This window comes from Diceros bicornis, chromosome 3, assembly GCF_020826845.1.
Source record: "Diceros bicornis minor isolate mBicDic1 chromosome 3, mDicBic1.mat.cur, whole genome shotgun sequence".
Lineage (NCBI taxonomy): Eukaryota > Metazoa > Chordata > Mammalia > Perissodactyla > Rhinocerotidae > Diceros > Diceros bicornis.
In genome coordinates this window covers 5,260,733-5,285,156 of record NC_080742.1, presented here as the reverse complement: position 1 = coordinate 5,285,156, position 24,424 = coordinate 5,260,733, and the positions used below count along the sequence as shown (strand labels likewise).

The following is a 24,424-nucleotide window of genomic DNA, read 5'->3' as shown; positions in this document are numbered from 1 at the left end:
TGTTACGTAGAAGCGCTGGCATTCTAGCAATAGGTTTGTGTTTTACATTTTTGCCCATATACTTTTTATACATGATAAAGATAGAGATACATATTAAAAAATCTTAGACCACAAGAGAGAAATATTAGTGACTTGACTTTATTTGATTGGTTATTAATAGGACTCTTGAGATGCAGGAAGAGGAAGGCAAAACAACCAATCAAAGAATGTTTTATTCATACTCATCATCAAATACTATTGAAAGCAGATGGTACAACGGTACCTTAACTAGAGGTACCACCTGCCACTGGCCCCACTACATTTCCATGAGCCAGGTATAATTCCAAGTCCATTGTTAGCTGGCCTCCCTGATTCCTCTCTCCCTCTGTTCTCCTGGTTAGTCATTTCCACAAATTCTCAAGTACTCCATGGAGGTGACTCTCCATTTTTCCCATTTAAAAACAAAATCCTAAGCAGAAGAACTAACTCAGATTTGACTCTCCTATAGTTTTACTTTTAAAATGTGAACCTTACAAACTTCTAGTTATAAAATAAATAAGTACTGGTAATGTAATGTACAACATGATGACTATAGTTAACACTGCTGTATGGTATATTTAAAAGCTGCTAAGAGGGTAAGTCTTAAAAGTTCTCATCACAGGGAAAAAACATATTTTTACTTTTTGTATCTATATGAGATGATAGATGTTAACCAAACTTATTGTCGCAATCATTTAAAAATATGTGTAAGTCAAGTCATTATGCTGTACACCTTAAATTTATACAGTACTGTATGTCAATTATGTGTCAATAACACTGGAAGAAAAAAAAAAGTGTATCTTGTCCAAACGGCAAACCTTATTCTTTAGGTACTTTATGAGTATATTCACTGCATTGAATCAGAAGAACAACAACGAGCCAGAAGCTGTTCTTAAAGCACAGCTACTCCTGGAAATACAACTGGGTGGATGTTTACCAAGAAATCTCACGCAGCTTCCCACTTGCTATTCCCACCAGCACAGCCAGCCTCGGAAAGTGGTCTGCACGGAGAATGCAGACAGTGCAAGGTCGCAGCAGACACTGCTCGGTGAGACGGAGTGCATGGTGCTTCTCTGTGCTCTGCACCAAGCACTGGTGATTTGTGATCTGCTGCAGAGAACTAACTCATAACCCACTACTTGCAATTAATATGGCTTATGCAATTCTGGACCTTAATTCAGATTCCAGTAATTGTGGGCCAGCGAGTTTGCATATGTGTGCATGTGATGGGAAATGTTCTTCCTGAATCAAAGGAACAGTTTACAACTTCACAGTTGCAGAACACATAGCTCCAGTTAAAGAATCATGTGAAAGTAAGTAACTGTGAGGTTAATAGGACCAACCGGAATTTGATCTTTGAGAGCCTTAACCGAGCATTAAGTACTATAGAATTAAAGTCAAAGTTTGTTTCTCTTCCCACACATCCCTCTTCTAGTTTTCGTTTGGCATGATCAAGGACACAGGACACGGGCAAAGGTCTGGACCATCATGTTTTCTAAGACCTTAGTACTCAGAGTGTGGCCTATGGACCAGCAGACCTGACATCACCTGGGAGTTTTCAGAAGTGCAGAATCTCAGGCCCCACCCAGACCCACCCTGCACAGAATCGCATCACCATCCCCAGGTGATCCGTATGCACACTGAAGTTTGAGAAGCTCTGCTCTAATAGATATACCTATACAAATGTGCCTCTCAGACACGCAGAACAGAAAAGCGTTCATCAGATGGTAAGCAAAACATACCAGATACACATGCACATTGTGCAAACAGCTACACGGCCAGTCTAAGCATACATGGAGCTGCAGAACACAACAGCGGTTACGAGCAAAGATTTTGGAGTCAATGAGATCTGGCTTTGAGTCCCACCTCTGCCAATGGACCAGGCTGCCAGTCACCTGGACCCTCTGCACACTGCTATCCTCATCTGAAAATGGAGATCATAACCCCACCCTCATGGAGCTGCTGTAACGTTGCAATGAAAGCACGCACTTAAAGCGCTTAGCACAGCATGTGGGAAATGCTCAATAAACATCAGAGCTCCTCTATACCACGTCCCAGGTGAAGCAGGAGGAGAAGGTGGCATGCCGTGTGGAAGCAGAATGAGTTGGTCTGAGACTTACCATCTGTGGGGCTCAGCCCCCGGGCTGCCGAGATCATGGACAGGGATGGGCTGTGCAGGGACCGGATGTAGTCCATGTAAGGGTTGATGTAGGGATGTGGAGGGCTGAAGGGGGACTCCGCAGCTGCAGCGGGGTTCCGGTGCGGGGAGATCCTAATGAAGGGCAGGTCCGAATACGTTGGGCTACTAGATAAGGCAGAAGGCCTAGGAAAAAAGAAAACCAGAGACCAGAGGTATGCATGAGACAGATATCTCCATGGGCAGAGGCTGTCTGTGGAAGAAAACAAGTAAGACTTTAAGTGAATTCAAGGTGTCTTGGGGGAAAAAATATCAGGCATATACATTTCCACAACTATTAGCTTAAAATCTTGGTGACATAATGCAGGTAGAACGCTACTATACAACTATTTAGGCAAAGAAAATTGACCTTTGAGAAATTTCATGGTACTCCGAATTTAGGAAAATAAAGGTCAGCCTTTGGCTTTCCTCATGAGAAGAAATTCCAAACAACAGGCATCTGAGCTTAGAGTAGTTGCTGCGATTCTATTTTCCCTTTGACCTGAACATTAATGTCACCATTGAAAACTTACCTCTCACCACCATGGTGTCGCATTAAAAAAAAAAGAAGAAAGAATGCAAATTCGTGTGTTCTGGAAGTCTGAGCAGGCACGTGGCAGAACTGGCCACAAAAAAGAAAGGATACTAATTGCCGAAGTCAAATGTGAAATCCGACCTTCTATATATCAATGCTCCGGCTTTACTGCTAAGGGTCTTGTAGCTGTGAGTGAAACCAGTTTCACGGAGCTGGGCTCCACTGTTTGGAAGGTAGCTTCTCCTCTCCGTGAGGCAGCACCGAGAGGCGGCTTTCTTTTACGCTCATTTTTCATGTGGCATCCTGATTAGCCATGTTCAGTGAACAATCAGTAATTAAGTACTCCTGGGGTTAGAAAGTTGGAGAAGAATGGGCTTTGATCATGCTCATGCCTTGGTTATAATGAGCTAAGGTAGCATGTCAGCTTTGGGCTGATGAAAATCAATTCTAAAACACACCTTGCTGCACCCTACCTAGATCTGCTCCTGGGGACTCCTTCCCCAGAACCACTGAAGCCCCCGGGGAGAGGCATTCTAGAATGGCCAGTCTCTGCAACCCGCCTCGCCGCCTTGTTCCTTCTCGAATAGAAAACGTTTTGTGTGGATAATCCAGTGAACTGGCTCTGACAGGCTAAACCCTTGTGCTCTCCGTTTCCCCATTCATGGAGGGTACGGCCATAAAAAGGAGAGGCCGTGATAGAGGTGGATCGACTGAGGACGGCAAATTCCTCTTATGCCACTGGTTTTTGGAGTGAAATGAAAGGGAGGAGAAACATATTTTCTCCGCACGCCTCCTAAGCAAAGGCACACCACGGGCCGGGCTCTGGCCCTGTCACCCCGTCAGCACGTAATCTTGGCAGAAGCCAGCTCCGCCAAGTGCACAGCGCAGCCGCTCAAACAGGCCAGAGCAAGGATCAGATAATGAATTGTCTCTCAGCAGAAAATAAAAGAGGGTGAATTATGGGGGGAGAGGATTTTCTCACTTGCTCCTTCTTATTCCTCTTTATTTTGAACTAAAAAACAAAAGGAGGCTTTTTATTTGTCATTCAGATGCCACTTCTGGTGAAGTGCAATAAAAATCCAGAGTTTTCTAAATTTACATGTGGGCAGAGGGAGAACTCACCACCTGAAAATAGCTATTTCTTTTCAAAACAACTTGAGGCTTTCCATGCGCACTCAGAAATTAGTAAAATTACTTACAGTGTACTTAAATAGAAATTGACATAATCTATTAGTCTATCCAATTTTAGCTCTTTACTACAAAACAGGTTAGCTCTATGTCACTGGTTACATCCTAAGCTCCACTTAGACATGTTGCTACTTTAGAGCACAGGGGATATTCAAATTCATTAATTCATTTTCTACCAGAAAGGAAAATCAATCCTTCCGATCTGATTCAAAATTATGACAAAATACAAACTTATTTGTAGATTTATGATGAGAGACCTGCACAGAGAAATGTAGAAAAGTAGACAGTTCAAGAAATCCAGGAGATGAGACCTCCTAGACAAGCTTTTGTGATCCACAAGAATCTCGATCTGAACAATATGAACTAAAATTTAAGAAAGGCAATGGCATTTCTGACTTGTTTTTTCAATTTAGACAAAAATTGGAACCTGTTATTTCTCTAAAATTCCAGAATTGAGAAGGGTAATAAGAATATTCCTAGCGGCCTGATTCCATTTTGAAGAAGCATGCACGGGAAAAGAAAAATCAGCATCTGGAACAACAGGAAAATTACAGAGGTCAGGCTGGGGCAGTCCCAACCCCAAAGGAGCAAGGAAGCCAGAGATGGCCGAAGGCTCTCTCTTCTCACCAGAGTCTGTAGACGTCTGGCGCCTGCACCCTGGCCTTCACTTTCACTTGACCCGTTCCCACAAGAAGACTGAAGACAACTACTAAAAGCACCTCGATGAGAAGAAATCATGACCTGGACACATCTTTCCTGGCAGGAATGCCAGAGTCCCACTCTCCCTTTGCACAACAGTAAGAAGCAACATCAGAGAAGAAGGTTGGCTCCTCCTGGAGATGAAGTCAGGAAACTCCACCCATTATGGTGAATGTCACATTCATGCATGTCCCTTCCAGAGAGAGGGTGCTGAGGAGATATGGGATCACCTATTTCCAAACAAGGTGGTGGGACACGCCTTCAGACAGGAATGCAAATAGGAAAGCCATAAGTTAATCAATTGCCCTAAAGAAACAAACCATTTAGTAGTCAAAGACCAGTCATCCCAGGATAGGAAGAAGAAAATGTTTAACGGGTTCACTCAGTGAGGGGTCACCAGGAATTCTGGAGACAGGTGAGGCAGACCACCAGAGCAGTGATACCGTGGAAGGGCTCAGGTGCTGAAGGGGAACCGGTGTGGATGGCCGCTGTGGGACCTCGGCTGCAACACCCCCCTGCTCCTTGTCCTTAACAGTACTATGGGGAAGAAACCTACCTCACGGGGGTGTTGGCAAGTCAATATAAGTAAAGCCTCATATACTGAGCCTGGTATCTATTAAATGCTGAATACATGCATACATACATACATACATACATCACATCCTATACTAATAGATTCCACTTCTAATATATACACATATACAACACAGACATATATGTACATATGCACATATATCCTCATACATACACACAGAAACATACACACACACATATTAGGGATGGCAGATACAGCATACTACGTGATTTTCAAACACTGAAATATTGGAACCCTCTTTTCAAAGCAAATCTTATGGTGAAAACACACCTATCTGCTTTGTTCTCCAACCTGACAGTGCTCCGGAAGGACCTCCTTGGATTTCCAAATAAAATCATAAAACCGCATAGAGTGGTTAAGAACATAAACTCAGTAATTAAATACAAGAGCTCTGAAGGAACTGGATTTGAATTCAGGCTCCGTCACTGACTGTATAAGGCATAAGTTCCCTTATACATAAAATGGAACAGTAGTAGCCCCTCCCCACCCTCATGGGGGGCTGCTCTCACTGACCCACATTGGGCACTCAGGAGATGGTGGCAGTCGTTGATGTTCTTCTCAGAACCATCCAACAAAACTGTTTTTGTGTGAGATTCTAAACTCAGCATACGAATAGTCAAATGGCAAGACTTCTGGAGACTGGAGTTCCGGTCTCCTTGCTGTTCCAAACAGCTAGATCGTTTGTCAGTTATTTTGTTCTTGACTGTAAGGCAAATCTGAGAGGGAACGTGAAGCTCCTTAAATTTAACAGGTAGATGTGTGTTCACTGCTGTGTGGAAGAGCCATTCAAGATTATGACCAGAGGGGTGAATCTACTGACAGAACAGGAGCTAGGAGGTGTGGGGGCGGCAGTCACAAAATTTTCCATATAAATGACATATATTATTTCACAAACTGTCATAAACTTGATCTGGTAAATATTTGTCAAGCTTGCTAAAAATCTTCATTTGCGAATTACAGTAGCACCAGGAAAAAAATTATAGGTGTCTCTTTCCTGGTTTATATTTTCAGTAGATACACACAGAGATTGAATTGAAGATCACGGTTGGCCTCCCATGACTTTCTCTGTCTTTGTAGTTTTCCGTTCTCCCTGTGTTTTGGGGCTGTACATGGCTCAAGCAGTGAAGGCGGCACAAACCACGGAGAAAAAAACCAAAACGACAAACAAACAAACATCTGGAAAGAACAATGAAACTTAGAACTGCCCCAAGAACAGAGATTCCACGCTATTTATGTTGTAGCCAAAGAGGAGAGAAATATGCCTGTGACCCTCCAAGCTAAATTATACAAACTGCTGTCTGGAATCAGAGATGCCCAAACTGTAGAGGGCTGTCTGGGCTGCTGGGGCACAACTGAGGCAAGGAGCTGTTGCTCCATTTCCTCTGCATCTCAGCTCAAGTATGCAAGGCCCAGCACGCCCACTCAGGGATAACGCCCCCTCTATTGCTCCCACTCATTTGTCTTTCCAAGATCATGAAGACCTAATGAGTGGCTGTCATTTTGTTTCCATATTGCCCAATGGATAAATGAAGTACACTTTCAGACAAGAAAGAAGGTGGGGATTATTTTGATGTCCTCCCAAAAGACAATAAAGCAATATAAAATTGTGTTTGTTCATTTGTGGAGATAATTTGACTTCAGATTAATTTTTTTATAAGGTCATGAAAATAAGATTACAATGAAGAGCAGAGGATTCTTATTAGGGTATTTTTAACAGTATACTATGATAAACTTAAAAAGAAAAACACGTATTGCAGAGAATAACTGGACTTCTTAGGTAGAATGAAATATCCTTATATAATCTAATTTGTTACTGCCTTTTCATCTATCTTATTGGGTTACTAAAATGCCAAGATTAAAATCACAGTATTTAATCACTTGGATTACCCATTATGAGAGCACTAAACAAGGTTTATATGCTGGATTACTACGGTTTGCTTTCACGTTGCTTGGAACGCTGGAGGTATACACATACCCCTTGCATCTTTGCATGAGGGTTCCAACTACCGGAAGACTGAAATGTTGGGGTTTTTTTACAAGTTTACTTTTTGTTCTTTTCCATAGGAAGTAGACTCTTCATATTCAAGCAGTGGCCTAACGGAGAACAAAGGGGAGTTAGCCCTTATAATGTATTTTTAACCAACTAATTAATTATTCAATAAGCACAGTTTTAATAAAGGAAAATTTGTAATAAAAAAATTTGTTTTCCGTACAGCAAAGGAAATAAATATCTGAAATGTCCATGGCTAACACGCTAGATGCTGTCAGAAATCTACATGATCCTAGACTTCATTCTTTCCTCTATTCAAGGTAAGCTTCTATATGACCTCTGTCCAGGATCATCACGTGACCCTGAAATGCACAGATGGGTGGGCCGGTTACTTTCCATCTGCCACCCTTCACCCCAGAACCACCGCATGCCCTGGAAGCCCGGTCTTTACAGTCTCAATCAGCTCACTTGCTTTCCCTCTGGATCCCACTAATGAGAAGCACGGGCAGGAGCCTGCGGCGCAGGAAGACAAGTCAGGGTATTTATTCCCTTGGCTTCCTCTAGCGAGCTAGAGTTCTGCTGGTGGCACTCCTCCCTCTATGGCCACCACTCCTGAAGCACGACCCCCTTCCTCGGCGCCAGCCATCACTGACCTTTTCCGCCGTTTGCACCTTCAGGTTAGGAGAAGTAACTCTCCCAATTTTTGCTAGTCCTGGGGGCTTTACTATCACTTTTTGACTCTTAACCTTGTCCACTCCTCTGTAAACATCTACTCCATTAAACCGCCAGGACCCCCGCTGATAAGATGGTTCAGTTTCAAATCCCATTTTCATCATCTTTGCAGCTAAAGAATATTTCCCATGGATCTGTAATTGACTTAGGCCTGTTACAAATTTACCATGTTGGATTTCAAGTTTTAAAAACTACATGTATAATAACCACACAGATCAATATTTCAATGATATCCTCACTGGATATACATTTTATTGAAAATCCATTTATGAAGAATCCATTATGATTCCAAGAAACATAATACATGGTCATTCAGTCCCTGCTTTCAAAGAGTTTATAGTCAAATGGGGTGAAAGGCACACACGCACGAGGAGTGCGCAAGAGCGAGTGTCACCTCATGAGGGGCATACCTAAAAGGCACCAACGGGAGGCTCCCAGGATGCATCTTGGTTTTGAAAAATATGGAACGTGACTGTGCTACAAAATGTTGATATGGTTTGGACAGAAGTGGCCGCTGAAGGTGAAGGTTAAAATAGTACTTACTGTACACATTAACACTAAGATGCTGAACATTTTCTTACACGGAAAATTTAAGGGCTACGGTTGATTAACAACAAAAAAAGAGAGAGAAATATTTGTTTTAATGGTGAAACATCATTTCAAGGGATTTTTGAGAATGACTTTCTTATTTTTATTTTCTATTTATATCTGAGTATTAAAGGAGTTCATATCCATGAATGCAAAAGTTAAGAGATTACTGTTAAAAAACAGTCATTCCCATTTCCAAGCTATCCAGGTCTAACCAATGTCAATCTTATATTTACTCTCAGCATTTTTTCAGGCATTATGCACTTATTACATAGTCAAAATAAAATAGTTTGAATTATACTTTCTTCCTTAATATTAAAGGTTTTTCTAATATCTTTTAACAAGATATTAACAAACTGTTTATATTTTAACAAACTGTATATAAATATTATTTCTAATTGCAGTGCAAATTAAAGCCATAATGAGTTATCATTAAACATCCACTAGAATGGCTAAAATTAAAAAGACTGACAGTGCCAAGTGTTGATGAGGATTTGGAGCAATAGGAACTCTCAAACAATGTGAGTATAAGCTGGTGCAACCTCTTTGGAAAACCGTTGGGCATTATCTACTTGAATAGATATACACCCTAGATCCAGCAAGTCCTTTTCTTCGTATAGACCCAACAACAACGTGTGCACATGTGCCACAATGTACTAGAATATTCAGAGCAGCATTATTCATCCACATTGAAATTGGAAACAACTAAATATCTATCAAAAGTAGAATGGGTAAATAATTCATACAATGAAATGGTAAACAGCTATGAAAATGAACAACCTACAATGTGGAAAATCTCACAAACATAATATTGAGTGGAAGAAGTCTGGCACAAAAGAATATAATATACTGCATGATCTTGTTTATATAAAGTTCAATAACAGACAAGTCTACACTTTCATGTTAGGATAGTCAGGACAATGTTTACGGTTGGGTAGGTGACGGAGTATACACAAGGAGGGCTTCTGGGGTGCCAGTGATTGTTCTATTTCCAGACTGACTTAGTGGTTAGAGGTTTTCACTCTGTGGTAAGTCACTATAATTCATTGAGCTGTATCTGTGTATTTTGTGCACTTTTCTGTATGTGTACTATTTATTACAATTTTTTAACAAACAATACACACATTTTTATGTGCCAAATATATTAGTGTTTTCCACAGTGGTTTCAACCAGTTCTATTAAGTTCAGAAAATCAAATAGATATACGCTTGTATTTTTCAAAATCTGCAGAATATTGACACACAAAAAATACAGTCAATAATAACATGATATTTACTGTTATTAAACAAAGATGGTCTAGTTGACACAGTCTAAATTCAAAGTAAACTATGGAAGATAAACTTCTGTATATTAGTTTTGGGAGAGGAAAGATCCTGCTAAGCCAGTCAAAGGGAGAGGCCAAGGAAATAGTCACAAAACATGTCAGTCGAGTCCTTTGACAACTGAAACAATGTTATGTAAGTATTACAAGAATAGTGCAATTATTTATGGCTTAAATTGATTGTATTCCTTCCTGAGAAGACGGTAAAAAATAATTTGCCAAAATTTGTCTCCATTCTGTGCTGTAAAAATGACCCTATATATTAATATATAATCTATTAAGATTAAGATTTCAATGTCAGGAAAACAGTCAAAGAATTTAAAAGAAAGTCCGCATCAAGCAACTACAATGTGCAATGCACTGTTATTAAAAGAGTTTTTAACAAATACACTATTGGTTCAAATAAGCACTTGGGAGCTAAATGACCACATCTCACAGTATGGATCTTCTGTCTGCCCCCACTCACCTTCGTATAAAGAAGCCCGATGCATGTCTCTAACACTTTAGAAACAAGGGCAAGAAGAGAGAACACTAGAGGGTAGACAGTATCCCTGATCCAAATGGCAGTGGACAAACCAGTTTTTAAATAACTGATCATCAGTTTTGAATATTTTAGTTCCATAAATGCAGAGTATATTTAAAATTATTTTCAGCAGCCTCTTTTGTTGTCCAAATGGAGTCCAAATATTCCATACAAAGAAAGGTACCCTTCTTTTTACAATGTGTTGATAAATAAGAGAAATCTTTTTCTTCTTCCTCCAATTGCTATGGAGTTTGTGAGAAAAATAAAACTAGTATAAAAAATTAATGCTATGTAATTTTTAGAAGAACTAATTAGTAATACAATATATAAATTATATTTTTAATATATAACTTGTGTTATATATTATGTTAATATATTATATATAATTAATGTAAATAAAAGAATTAATTATTAGAAGAACTAATATGTTGTATCTTCCTTTACAAAGTCCACAGAGATAGCACCTTGATGAGAAAACAGCTCTGGCTGCCTATGTGAAAAGTTCATATGTCCAGCTGTAATTCTTCTCCTAACTCGATGCCTTGCAGATGGAGGGACGGAGAGCTGCTCTCATTGGTCATTCCAGGACATTTGATGGGGCCCTGTTTTCTAGAGAGCTTCCCAACTGGTTTGCGGTAACAAAGCAAAGAGACGCTGTCCTTTTCTCCCTTCCTTCCCAAGACAGTAAGTTGTTCCCTTTGAACAGTCATCTTCTTCCTTTAGATGCTCTCTATTCCTCCAGGAGGCCAGCCCACATGGGAGGCCAATCCAGCCAGGCTCAGAGGAGCACAGGGCCCTCTGTCTCACTTTCCTCCTCCATTTCTCCCTATGGCTGGGAGTGTGCATTTAATAGGCTGTCTACACAACAGAGTTGCAAGATCTCAGACTTAGATGTGGTGTTGGGTAAACTGGATCTTTAAAAGTTTGCTTCACTCCAAGGCTATTTAGGCCTAGACGGAAAAGAAGCAGTGCTGTATTATGTAATTTTTCACGAGAAAGTATACATAAAGCATTTAGCCTGGTACCAGCCACATGGTAAGTTCTCAGTAAATCTTGCTGCCTACGACCAACACCCTCATTCCTGCTGCTGCTGTGACTACTAGATCTCTGGGTTGGTTAAGGCCAAAGTTACCTTGCCTTCATCACCTTCTTGTGTATTTATTTCCTCAGGATCCCATAGGGAGGGCGCTGTTCTGGAGCCAGGGTAAGTGTAGCTATGTTGACACTCTTCGTGTCATGGAGGAGCACCCCACCTCACCTCTTCTAACAAAGCAAACAGATCAGTGATTTTACCTGACCTTAGTAAAATGAATGGGATTTTTTTTTCTGAAAGTAAATTCAAGATCAAGGTTATTCTTGGTTTTAGTTCAAAAATTCACTACCAAGAGAAAAGAAAAAAAACGGGGAGGGGAAAAAATTTCAGTCTGATTTCTCTCACATTCTTGCCAATCTTCCACTCAATCTAATAGATCCTATTTTTTGGAATTTGATAAATTACCAATTCCATCCCCAAAGCAGCACTCAAAATGGCAAAATAATGTTCTTTTCCAAAAAGAAAACAAATAGGAAAATAAAAGATGTTGAAACACAATAGTGTGGAGTGACTTGGCGAATGAATAAGTCCCATGAACTAAGGGTATCTAGAAAAACCCTGGGAAATGTGGCAGTTATTCATCTAGGTGTTGTGTTTTCCAATAATGCAGAATCCTATCAACCATGACATCCTTTGGGAGGAACTTTTGGATTTGAACCATGATACGCACCTGGTGTAAGGAAAAAGTACACAGAAGAGTTTCAATGAGAACTGGTGATTTAATTAACTAACACACCTGTGCTTCTATCATTTACCTGGAAATTTCAACAATTTAATGTAAACAGATATTTTAAAAATCTCAAGAGGCCCAGGTGAGGCTCTATTACTTAACTGAGAAGTCTTCCAGCAGGAGGCTTCAGATATTGGGTGGAAATAATTAATTATAAACAAGAAGTTAGGTTCCAACAATTTAATCCCGGATTCATGTTGAGTCCTCTTGCAGGTGGAATGGAGGATATTTACACCTAAAACAGGGTGCATCTGGATTCTGAGTCAAGGAGAGTATGAGGCTTCTGTTTTAATTTATATTTTGTAAACGTTGCTTCAAGAACCAGCTAGAATAAATCCTTTATCAACAGCAGCCTGGCAGGTTCAGCTCTGGCTTGTCTTCCAGTAGCTGGTGTGGACTTTTTCTGTATCACCATCATCATCACAATCCTCCTAATTACTATTATTACTATGAACTACTGACTAGAGTGTTTTCCGTGTTGTCTCTTATGATCCTTGGCAAGATGTATCTGACTCATACTTTCCCTCATTCTTTAAATCATCCTTATTTTAAGTGATAATAGGGATGTCCACCGAGACATGATCTAAACACCTCTCCTCCAGAATAAAATCCCCAAGGTTTGCTAGGGGCCTCTGGCCTAGTAAAGGTGAAAAGAGTGGACCTTTTTAGGTGGCAGGTTCTTTAGAATTAACTGGAAGTAGACCTTGTAAGACTTACTACATGCCGACTAAGACTTTATAGCCCAGGCACACTTCTCAATATGCCAGAATTTTCACCCCTTTGAGGGTGTCAAACTTTTCAAAGATAAATTAAACATAGCAAAGGAGTATAGCTAATGTACTGGAGAAAAAATTGCCTATATCATTCAACAGAAAAGAAGCAGTAACTTCCACGTAAGGAGATGACAATTTTCTTAGGGTTGTTATCATGGCTTCAGAGAACTTTGCCCCAGGCACAGGGAATAACATCACGGAAAACTGAAAATGAGTCTGTTCACTAGAAAAGGAGCCACAAAGTCTCCTGCTGTGCCTGCTTCCTCACAGTGAAAGCAAGTCTTCTGACACCACAAGTGAGGACAGATTCAACTAAACGGAAATGTCTGAATGAGGTGGCGGAATTACTTGTTCATATTACCCTTGGAGAACTCCTGCATAGGACTACAGACTTATGGAAACACATCTTGGGGCTTTACTTTTCTCATCTGTAAAATGTGAGGATTTGGATGAGATGAACTCCATTCCACTCACCAGGTTTAAAATCCCTTCTGGTCCTAAAATCCACAGTTTTCTATGATTCAAACCATTGGTCCCTGTCTGCCATTGATTAGCTTTGACAATTAACGCTACAAAGTCTGTTACTTGAATAAAGTTTTGTTTAAAACTTAATGACACTCTACTTGAGTGTCCTACAAATAAAGACCTCACTTTCTGTCCTTTCTCCCTCTCTTTTGAATGGTATTTCCAGCATCACAGAGACTCATGCTCCCCCCAGGCCACTCTGGACTTCAACTTTGATATTCCTCCCAGGAGAAATGGAAGGGTCTGGCTTTATGCTGCTTGGACTTGGATGGTCATTGATTAGAAGAAAGTGGGACCACGTAGCCATGCAGAAGGCTCAGTACTGAGCCACAGCTTAAACAGCAAAGGAGCTTTCACCAGTGAGTTCACAGCTATTAGATGTTTTTATATTAACAACGCTTCTCCCATCCAGGTTTGTGTATTTTATCTTTATTCTTTCAAATCCTGAAATTGCTTGGATAAGAGAGAGGGTTTATATATTATACACACACACACACACACGCACAGATACGCACACACACATTTCTAAGAGCAGCCTGAACTTTTAGGGGAAATTGAAGAGGCTTTGTGTCAAGTACAGCTAAATCCAGCCTTTCCATATCAAACCTCTGCTAGAAAATTACTGTACAGATGATAAGGCAGAAAGATATAATAAAAAGTGACTCTACTCAATTTACACTGCAATATTGGTATGACTGAATATTTTTCATTCAGGTGCCTGATAAAATCGCTAAACTGTATTGCAGATAAATAAAGGAGGCTTCTGTCAAGAATAAACACCATTAATCATGAAGTCTCACCCTCTGAGAGCCTGTGCTATGCATCGGCACAAATACACCAACACACCCAGCAAGCAACACAGGCTTCCCTCCTTTATACTGTTCCAGGCTGAAGTTAGCCTCCTTTTCATTTTTTCTGATTTAGGCAGCAATAGCACTTTGAAAATATTCTCTTTACATTTTAACTTTACAGTCCTGCAAATAACTGCATTATTATAACATTTAGGAAAAATTGGCTGGGCTTTTGGGGAAAAACCCTGACAATGAAACTACTTTTTGCTGATCACATACCTACACACACACTCTCTCTCTAAAATATATATAGGTACCACTATATATATTTTAGGTACCACTAAGAATGACAGTTCTTCCTTATCACTTTCAATTTTTACTTTATACCTATTAAAAGAGCTCTTTTAGACTTATTCAGACATAGATTTTATCATATATCACTCTAGTACTTGCACAAAAAGAGAAATATAAGGCAAAGTAATAATAATTTTATCAATTATTGACTCATGACTGCCACTTCACCAACAGTGATGGTAAAACACTAGATTGTAAAATGCATTCCAATTTCAGAGATGATAAAAGGTGAAAAAGGATGTACAACTTAGAACAGATGACTTAAATATGGTAATACGAGACATGTATTAGGTAATTCTGCCATTTGTCAAATACCTATGACATGAGAGACACTGTGTTAAGTGCTATCTATATGCTCCCTCTTTGAATTCTGGATATAAAATGGGATTGAATAACGAAACTAGGCTCAGACAGAATAACTAATCTAATAGCAAATACCTGAACAGGATTCAAACCCAGTCTATGATGTTAAACACAAAGGAAAACTACCCCACGCTAAATACAAATATGTGCATATATGCTTAAATAATGCTTATATTTTAACATTATTGGGGCTCTTACTAAACAGAATGGCATGGTTTTCCAGTTCTCTCTTCACTCCAAAGGGAAACTATTTGAACAACATTCAAAGCACACAGGTGGTGCCCCAGCGGCTCTACGTGCTGGTGGCTGAGGGATGTGCAAAGCGTCACCTGGAGAGAACAAGGAGGAATGAGAGAGGTAGGACCAGCGTTTGGGCAAGACTCTCTCAGAAGATCTTCACATAAGGAAAGAGGGGGCAGGAGAAAAAAATGGCATGTGGGAATGCATGTATTAGGGCCACACTGTTCTCATAGACTCTTCTTGTAAGTGTCCACACACAAGGAGAAAAACAATGAACAAACCTAAACTTTCCCATAACCGAGGGAAGTTAAGAAGGAATCTTAAAAACCATTTAATCCAACTACTTCATTTCATAGATGAAAACAAGGAGGCCCGGAGTGGTCAGCAAGAGTGTTCAAGGGTCCAGTGGATTTGTGGCAGAGCTGAAAATGGAACTCGGCCGAGGCCCACATGTATTACGAAAACAGCTTGTAAACTGGCTTTATGAAGAGGATCACCAAAAGCCATGTGCCAATAGAGTTTTGCTTGAATTTTCTGGAATTACACTTTGAAACCCAAGAAAACAGCATTATCATGGGCTAATGTAATCAACATTTATTGGGTAGGGAGGGGGTGTGCTCAGAGGCGATTATTCAGCAAAGCTGTAATCCAGTCCTCCTCGTGAGGGATGTTAATTGTGTTACACAGGAAGCATTACGGCAGCTGTGTTTCAGCTCACTGGGGGATCTGTGTTCAGAGCCCACTCCAAGGAGGAAGTGCCTCTTTTAGCCAAAAGAGGTTTAACTTCCATCTTCCAGACAAATCCTCCATGTGTGAAGAAGAATTGTGATCCCACAGAGTGAATGCATTTATTTGCCACAGAGAACACCGGTGGAGAGACCCTCACAGAAAGTCTGTGCCCTACGGTACATAGCCACTGCAGGGCTCGCAAAGATCAGACGCCAAGAGCCCAGTTCAAACCAGGCCCCTCAAGAAACCAGAACCATGCCCTGGCCACACTGCTTGAGGCCTTCTCCAGTTCTTTAAGGAAGAGCTTCTGTGTATCAATACGTATTTACACAGCATATAATTTTCAACACAGATTGTGTTTTCAATCATTTCTGACAAACTGTTTGGTCCTCTTTTGGGACATTCCAAGTCAAATCTACTTCCACGGACACTATCAATAAATGCAGGCTCCCTGTGAAGTACAGCGCACCACCCCACCTGCTTGTCAGTCAGGATTCTCATGGGTAAACAGATGGGTAAGAACAGGTGAACAGATCCCTTCGAGACTTTTGCTCCTAAGACAGCTGAATTTTGTCTAGTGGTATCAATGTTTTACCAACATATGTAATGAAGGTATAATTCATTACAGAACCAAATATTTAAAGAGCTTAAAAAAACATAATTCATAAGATTGTTCATGATTTATCTCTGTCTCAGTCATAAACCATACTTCAGAAAAAAACATACATGCACAAGAAAATATAATGGCTATGACTAAGATATCTGAATAATTTTTATTATTGCTGTTCACTATTTCTACACAGATGGAAATGCATTTTGTGAAAATGATTATCAAATTCCTTAGAAATGTAAATCTAACTTAAATGGAGCTAATGGGCTCCTCTCCCACCCTGCTCAGGATGACTTCTGTTACTGAATTGGGCATGAGTGTAATAACCTGAACCACCCTCCTTCAATATCTGTATTCACATTGAAAGGAAACCAGTGACTAGCAGCCTCCTTCAGTGATTTTAGAGCTAGTGACTATTCAACAGCAGCTAAGTTATTAAACTGGAATGAAGCACTACCCTGCTCACTAATGAGGTTACAAAATGTCTTTACGTCTCCATGTTAGGGGCACTGAGCAAGCACTCCGCTTGGCAAAGACCCAGGGCAGGTCGAAGCTATGGTCTAATCACACAGGCCAGAATCAAATGGGCTGGAAGAATTGGGAGACTTGTGGCTCTGAGGAATGTAATTCATGCAGAAAAGCGTTGTCAGAGCAAGGCTGGGGAACCTCGTGGGAAGAAAGCAAAATAAACAGTTCAACAAAGAAAACAAAGGGCCAATAGCCTTTTCTAAAGCTTGAGTACACTGAGACTTCAGTGGGGGCCTCGGACAAAGACCTCATCCAAGAACACCCTTGCAAAGCAAACAGACCAAGGAGGATGTTTCTCTCCCATACACTTGGGGGAAGGGAGTGGGCTCTACTTTTCATTCCTTCCAATTCAACTTCCTCATACCTCCCTCCTCTCAACCAACAGAGAAACAACAAACAACGATAACCAAAATAACTAAAAAGTCCTACGTCTGGGTGAAAAGATAGGGAAAGGTGGGGAAGTTAACCCAAATTAAATATGGTGTAATATATCTTCTGATTGTTCTTCAGATCACGGGAAGGCCCTTGCAAGTGCATGGACTGCCCAAGTCAGATGCACACAGCCTGCTATCCCCGTTCCAGGGAATGAAGAGAAAGACTCATGAAATGCTCAAGGTCTTCCACTTCGAAAATTCTCTCTCACAAACAGCATATTCACAACGGGGTAACTATCCGACTGGGAGAGACTCTTCCACAGGGCTGAGTGCAGCCTTTTGCAGGAGGTTGGACCTCTGCTTTCAGCCCCCACCCCCACAACTCCCCAATTTCCAGGGGAATCTTGACTTGGACTCTTCTTCTCTCAATCCAGGAACCACATGTATCTCAGCAGTCCTGAAATCTCAAGTCCGAGGTGCCCAGATTTTGATCATTAAAACACGATTAAAATACTTTAGGCTGACCTTCTTATCCCCTATTGACGAATTCCATTAAGATGGAAGATCATGGAGTCTCTTATTGAGTAATCCTAAAGACAGGCTGAGATTACCACAAAGCAAACGGACAGAAGTGATCGGGGTGTGTGTGTGTAGACAGAGTGTGTATATATATAGTAAAATAATGAAGATACACAAAATATATACTTTAAATAAATTCGACACGTTAGGTAATATAAATATTAATGTAATCCAACATAATTCTAATATTAATCTGCCATATCCCTGGCAAATGTGAAACAAAAAACCTTTTAAAATCGGAGTCCCATTTAGAGATCTGATTGCTTTTGTTACTTTCGTTATTTTGAATTTGTTTCTGACAACTTTCACTGGTGTGCATTTTTACGTTGAAAACAATGTGGGCTAGGGATATGGGGATTTTGTTCTGTAGGGGAGCCCGAGCTTACTTTGAATAGAGGCAAGAAGCATTTTAGTAAACTGGGAATGCTTTCTTTGGACTCTGTCTTAAAAATGTAAATCATATTTATGCAAAATGATTTGGTGATTTGTTTTGCAAATAAGGAGGATCATTTAACAGCCAATGCCTCCTCCCCCTCACTCCTCACATAATAGAGACACTGTCCACTTCTGATGAACTTGACAATATTTGGATACTATTTGAACGTATTTAGAAAAGTACTGGTGGTTTTCTGGTTAGTACCTAACTCATTCTCAGGTAGCAGGAGACACACATTAACCTCGTCACGCCCCGGGGGTCACTTAATGTGCTGAGTTAACATAACTCCCTCAGGCACAGCTCTTACTACCTGGGGGTGAGTGGGCAGTAAAAGCTATCTGCCCAACCTGCATCCTCCCTATCCTGGGGACAAATCACAGGTGCTGACCAGCCTGAGGGATCCTCACAGGGGAACCTGTGAAAGAATGCCTGCTATCGCAACTCTACGCACAATTCATTTTGGTATTAGTTTAGATTTTCAGATGGAGGTTAAGCTTCCTATTCCCTGTAACAGTCCCAACTGAGAACAGTTTAATGAACCAGTAATCACTCTGTAACTGTATAAGACAGTTTTAAATATCTATAACTTATAAGCACACATGATGCTGCATAACCCAGAATAGTAAGTGACTGGATTTTAGGGAACCTATGGGTTTAGGTCTATTATAGACTCTTATTTTTTTTCTTTACTGGAAATTCACTCTCATGCCCTAAGGCAGTTCTTGCACTTCTTACTTTTCTCTCTGCATTCTTTTCTCCATGGCGCGCGCGTGCGTGCGTGCGTGCGTGTGTGTGTGTGTGTGTGTGTTGAAAGAGAAAGAGGGACAGACAGGGAGAGGGAGAGAGAGGAGAGGCAGAGGCGCAGTGTATAGGTCTAGAATGGCACTTGATGTTTTTCAACATCAGAGTCATCAAAATTGATGCAATGTCACCAATTCAGCTAGGTTAACGCAGAAGGTAAACATGGGACCAATAAGCCATTTAACTTTTTAATTTTTGCCCAGCTGCAATGTAAGATGCGCATTACTGTTCTGATATTCCTTTTACAAAGATTACATCAAAACTAAAAATGGCCACGATTTTTTTTTTCAAATTTCTTTCCAATACAGTTATCTAAAAAATGAATGTTCTGCAAAAATATCCCTACCTTAGGACTCAGAGGTTGGGTTTTAAAGCAGATCTTTCTCCTACTATTTCCTTTCAGTTTGCTTGGATCACCAAAGATGCAAAAATCCAGCTAATCTGTTACTCAGCATTTGAAAAGTTAGCAAGCAGATTCCTGGAAACAAATCTGCTAGCATTTTATTTTTTGATGTATGAATTTCTGTGGGGGCAGGGGTGGGGATGCAACAATAACAAAAAGGAATGAATGACAGGCAGCCCTGTGCCCACAGCCTTTGTTCCCCAGGGGAAAGGTCTGAAATGAACTCAGCGTGCTGTGGGGCTATAGGAAATGGCATGTCTTTGTTTAGGTGGAAAGAGCGGGCTCTGTTACCTAAGTGAGGGAGAGACGGCCACATATGAAGAGCTACGGGCAGCTTCACTTTGGGCAGTAAACATCACATAAAACTAACCTGAAAGTGTCTGCCCATTGGGACAAATTCTGTTAAAGTTACATTTTCTCAAATGCATAGTTTTGAAAAATAAATAAAACGATGGCAGTAAATTTCTGTTGCCTTTGAAGCCAGGCTTAACATGAGTGGAAGCATTGTGCTCAAAGAAAAAAGTCTGTTACAGTCCAGTACCCCCCAGGCCCCCGCAACAGGTTTGACAGCAGGCTCTATAGAGCCGGCAGCTTCCGGTTCAGTGCCCGTGAATAACTCCAGTCAGTATCAGCTCCCAGACCCCACTGCTGAGTGCAGCACAAAGAACACAGGAATTTTATCCAAGAAGCTGGCACTCAGACTCTCTGAATATGCACTATAATTAGGGCCTGCTTTCTCTGCAACCGATAGCGGAATTCAATATTTCAGTCACTAGAAATATTGCAAAACAGAAATAAGTATTAATGCCCTTTGAGTACAATTTATTAGTTTCGCGTCCATTTCTTAATACAAAGTAAAGTGTGTATTGGTTGATCTGGATTTATGCTCCCAGCTCATTAAAATTTTAAAAGTTAAGGAATTGAAACTCACCCATATTTTCATACCTACATAAGAAACGATGGATGTAGTTGGTCTAAGGTAATTCTTGAAGATTAGGCAGGCTCTATATTGTTTCAGTTAATCATGAGAACTGATAACCAAAAAATAAGACTTATTTTCTCTTTTGAACTGATGTGATATGCGATGAAAAATGCTGGGAATAGCAGTAGGAAAGCCTGAAAGTAGAAAATATGACGCATAGTATCACTTATAAAAAAGAAAGAAAAATAAAGTAGAGAAATGGGGCAAAGAGTAAGGCTGGAAAGGGGCTGTTATTTTAGATCAGGGGTTGGCAAACTTCATATTTTAAGCTTTGCAGGTATATTCTCTCTGTGTCAGCTACTCAACTCTGCCCTTGAATGCTAAAGCTGCCATAGACAACAGTAAACCAGTAGGAGTCAATGTGTTCCAACAAAACTTTATTAACAAGCCATAGGCCAGATTTGGCTCACAGGCCATAGTATGCAAAACCCCGTTCATTAGATGGTTCTTCATAGAAGACCTTTCTGATAAGGAAACATCTGTGCAGAGAAATGTATGAAGTGAGGAAGCAGGCCATAGCTATCTGAGGGAAGAAGGTTCCAGGCAGACACCTGTTGTGATCTAGTCCAACATGGCTTACATTCTATTAGGTATACGGCTGTAATCAGTGATCATTCTTTACCCACATTTTAATATGGTTTTCTCAAATGCATTTGTTAAATACTGTTCCGTATTCTAACAAGCTGATGAATCACAATTTACCAAACCCCACCCTGCAGCTGGGTATGTAAATTGTCCAGTTGTTTGGTGTCACAAGTTCTAAAGCAGCAACCATTTATGTATATCTAATTTTTTTTGGTTACAGATATGCTTACTAGGTCAAAAGACTTTTTACGGCTCTTCTCCACACAGCCATATTCCTACCTTAGAAATTTGCAGAAGATGATGACAGCCAGTGACACTGAAAACTTCCTATTGGGTGTTGTTAGAATTACTTGTGTCCTCCAGTAAGTATAAACTAGAGCAGCCAGTCTGCAGCGCTCATTTTCACGAGCAGAGCATGGAAAGTCAAGAGCAAGGGATGTAGTGTCTGATGCCTGGGTTAAAATAATGGCACTAGCTGCTCCTAAACTGTGTAACTTCTCTGGGTCCAGGTTTCCATATCTTTAAAATAAGGCTAGTAATAATAACTCCATCATAGGGTTGCTCTAAGTATCACACAAGATGATTATGTAAAGTCTCTAAAATTGTGGCTAGCCCATAGTAAGTACTCAAAAATGTCACGTTACAGCTATGGTCATTATTATATATTTTTTTATGTAAATTGTCTATTCATTTTATTGTTTCCCTTTATCTTTGAAATTTTGCTATTATTCTTGGGTTGTCCATTTAAGGTTGCTAATTTCTCTAATTTTATTTCCGTGTGAAGGGCCTGGGAATCAGCAATAGGTGGGCATTAAATGGAACCCAGTCACATAAGGTAATCAATAACTGATTTCCTATCAGGGAATCCACTTGGCAGTGGAGAGCACCTGACATTTAATAGGCACTTTTAATATAATCTTAAGTAGTAATCAAGCTTTTGGTTTTGAGTCCTAAGTGTGCTAGCTCTGTTGGCATGAGGTGACACACTCGAACAAAAGCAAACAAACAAAAACAAAAGAAATATGATGGCAGTCATCCTGCAATAGCTTAAGAAACAACGGCCCATTATCATCATTGAAAATAATATTTATTTAGGATCTACTATGTGTAAGGCACGGACTTGGCCTAGCAAATGCAAAGAAATACACAGATGGTCTTTGCCTTCAAGAGATATAATTATAATTTAGTTCATTTTCTTTTTTTTCGGGGGGGTGTGTTAGTGTTAACTTCAATATCTGATGTAATCTGTCATTACACTTTACTATTGGAAAAAAAAGGACTTTCTTTTGTTAATTTTAAATTGTACCATTAAAATATTCCAAACTAGTTATGCCCCTAAATACAAGGTTTTGCTCCATCTCCACATTTTACTGAAGGCTTCCATGGGAATGAAAAGGATGAAATCACTATTATGTGTCATGGGCCCATCACAGTTTTAAGCAGGTGGCGAGACTGAAGGCTGCTTTTGAATAAATATTATTTGAGCTCCCAATAAGCAGAGTACACAGCACAGGCAAGGTGCTGAATTCAGGGAGGGAGGGGAACTGAGGAGTAGCTCTGGTCATCTGCTTACTCTTTCTTTCTCTAAGCTTTTACCATAATAACATATCTTTTCTTAGAGCTTTCTCTCTCTGGAAAGAAATGTATGTAATTCATACTCCAAACTTGCCACTCCATCTCCCTGCTCTCATCCCTTATAGGCAGTCATAATCATGGGGGCGAAGCCTGACTTATTTCCAATGCACTCTGTTTCACAGCTAATACTAATATCTACCATGTACTAGTCCTCTCCCCAGGCGCCAGGAAATAGATCACTTTTAGTGAGAAGAACAGCTCTTCTTACTTAGGTGGAATAATTCCAGCGAGTCAGGGAGCCTTAGAAAGAGCCACACTGACTAAACTAAGAGAAAAAAGAACTGCAGAATAGAACAGAACATGAGTGCTCAATTCCCCCAGGAGAGAAAAGATGAGGCTGGTTTTCTAAAATGGTGGTGAAATGCAACGGCCTCTAGGAGTGCCGGCTTGGGGTGCAGCTTGGGGTGCAGTCCTGCTCACCCTGTTCACATCCACAGCATGAGACAAGGGCAGCTCTCAGCTCAACTGGCAAGAACATCTGTGGGGCTTGAATTATTATCATGGATTATTAACTAAGGACCCTGCTTTGGAAAATGAATTGCAGAGCTCGCATGAAGCAAATGGACAGTCCAAAATTCTTTTTCTTTTTTTTTTCGTGAGGAAGATCAGCCCTGAGCTAACATCCATGCTAATCCTCCTCTTTTTGCTGAGGAAGACCAGCTCTGAGCTAACATCTATTGCCAATCCTCCTCCTTTTTTTCCCCAAAGCCCCAGTAGATACTTGTATGTCATAGTTGCACATCCTTCTAGTTGCTGTATGTGGGATGCGGCCTCAGTATAGCTGGAGAAGCGGTGCCTGGGTGCGTGCCTGGGATCCGAACCCGGGCCACCAGTAGCGGAGCACACGCACCTAACCGCTAAGCCATGGGGCCAGCCTGACAGTCCGAAATTCAATTCATAGTGATCCACAAATGAGAAACTTTGGCTCAAAAACGTTGTATGTAAAAGATATTTTCTCCCAAATGAAAATCCAGAATGAATGTGGAATTTAAAACTTTATAATTTGGGTTTCTATGAATACACCATGTCTAATTTTAAAAATGAAGCATGCTTAAATGAGTTCTAACACAGAATTAAAAAAAAAAAAGCACACACTCAAAATGCAAGAGAAAGGGTACTTTCTTCATTAGTGTGAAAGTAGTCACTTAAAAACACAACTGTATGGGGCCAGCCTGGTGGCGCAGTGGTTAAGTTCGCACGCTCTGCTTCAATGGCCCGGGGTTCGCGGGTTTGGATCCCAGGTGCAGACTGACACACTGCTTGTCAAGCCATGCTGTGGTGGCGTCCCATATAGAGGAAGATGGGCACGGATGTCAGCCCAGGGCTAATCTTCTTCACCAAAAGAAAAGAAAAGAAAACAATACAACTGTATTCTGGAGGAGAGGAGTGTAATATTCTAATTGTCTAAATTTTCAAGCGAAATTTTCAAACAAGTTGTAATTTTTAGCCTAGAGAGCATCATCCATTCCCACAGAATACAATAACACCTCCTGGAGTTACACAAGGCTACAGCCCTGATGTAAACAAT

General features: G+C 40.5%; 1 protein-coding gene across 2 annotated transcripts in view; it reads right to left on the bottom strand.

Annotated features, from left to right (window-relative positions):
• GLI3 (GLI family zinc finger 3) overlaps nt 1–24,424 on the bottom strand; it is a 276,948-nt gene that overhangs the window by 87,988 nt on the left and 164,536 nt on the right. For both annotated transcript variants that reach the window (XM_058570605.1, XM_058570608.1), the window contains exon 5: nt 2,139–2,341. In XM_058570605.1, the coding sequence (XP_058426588.1) occupies nt 2,139–2,341 (203 nt within the window). The remainder of the gene's footprint in view (nt 1–2,138; nt 2,342–24,424) is intronic.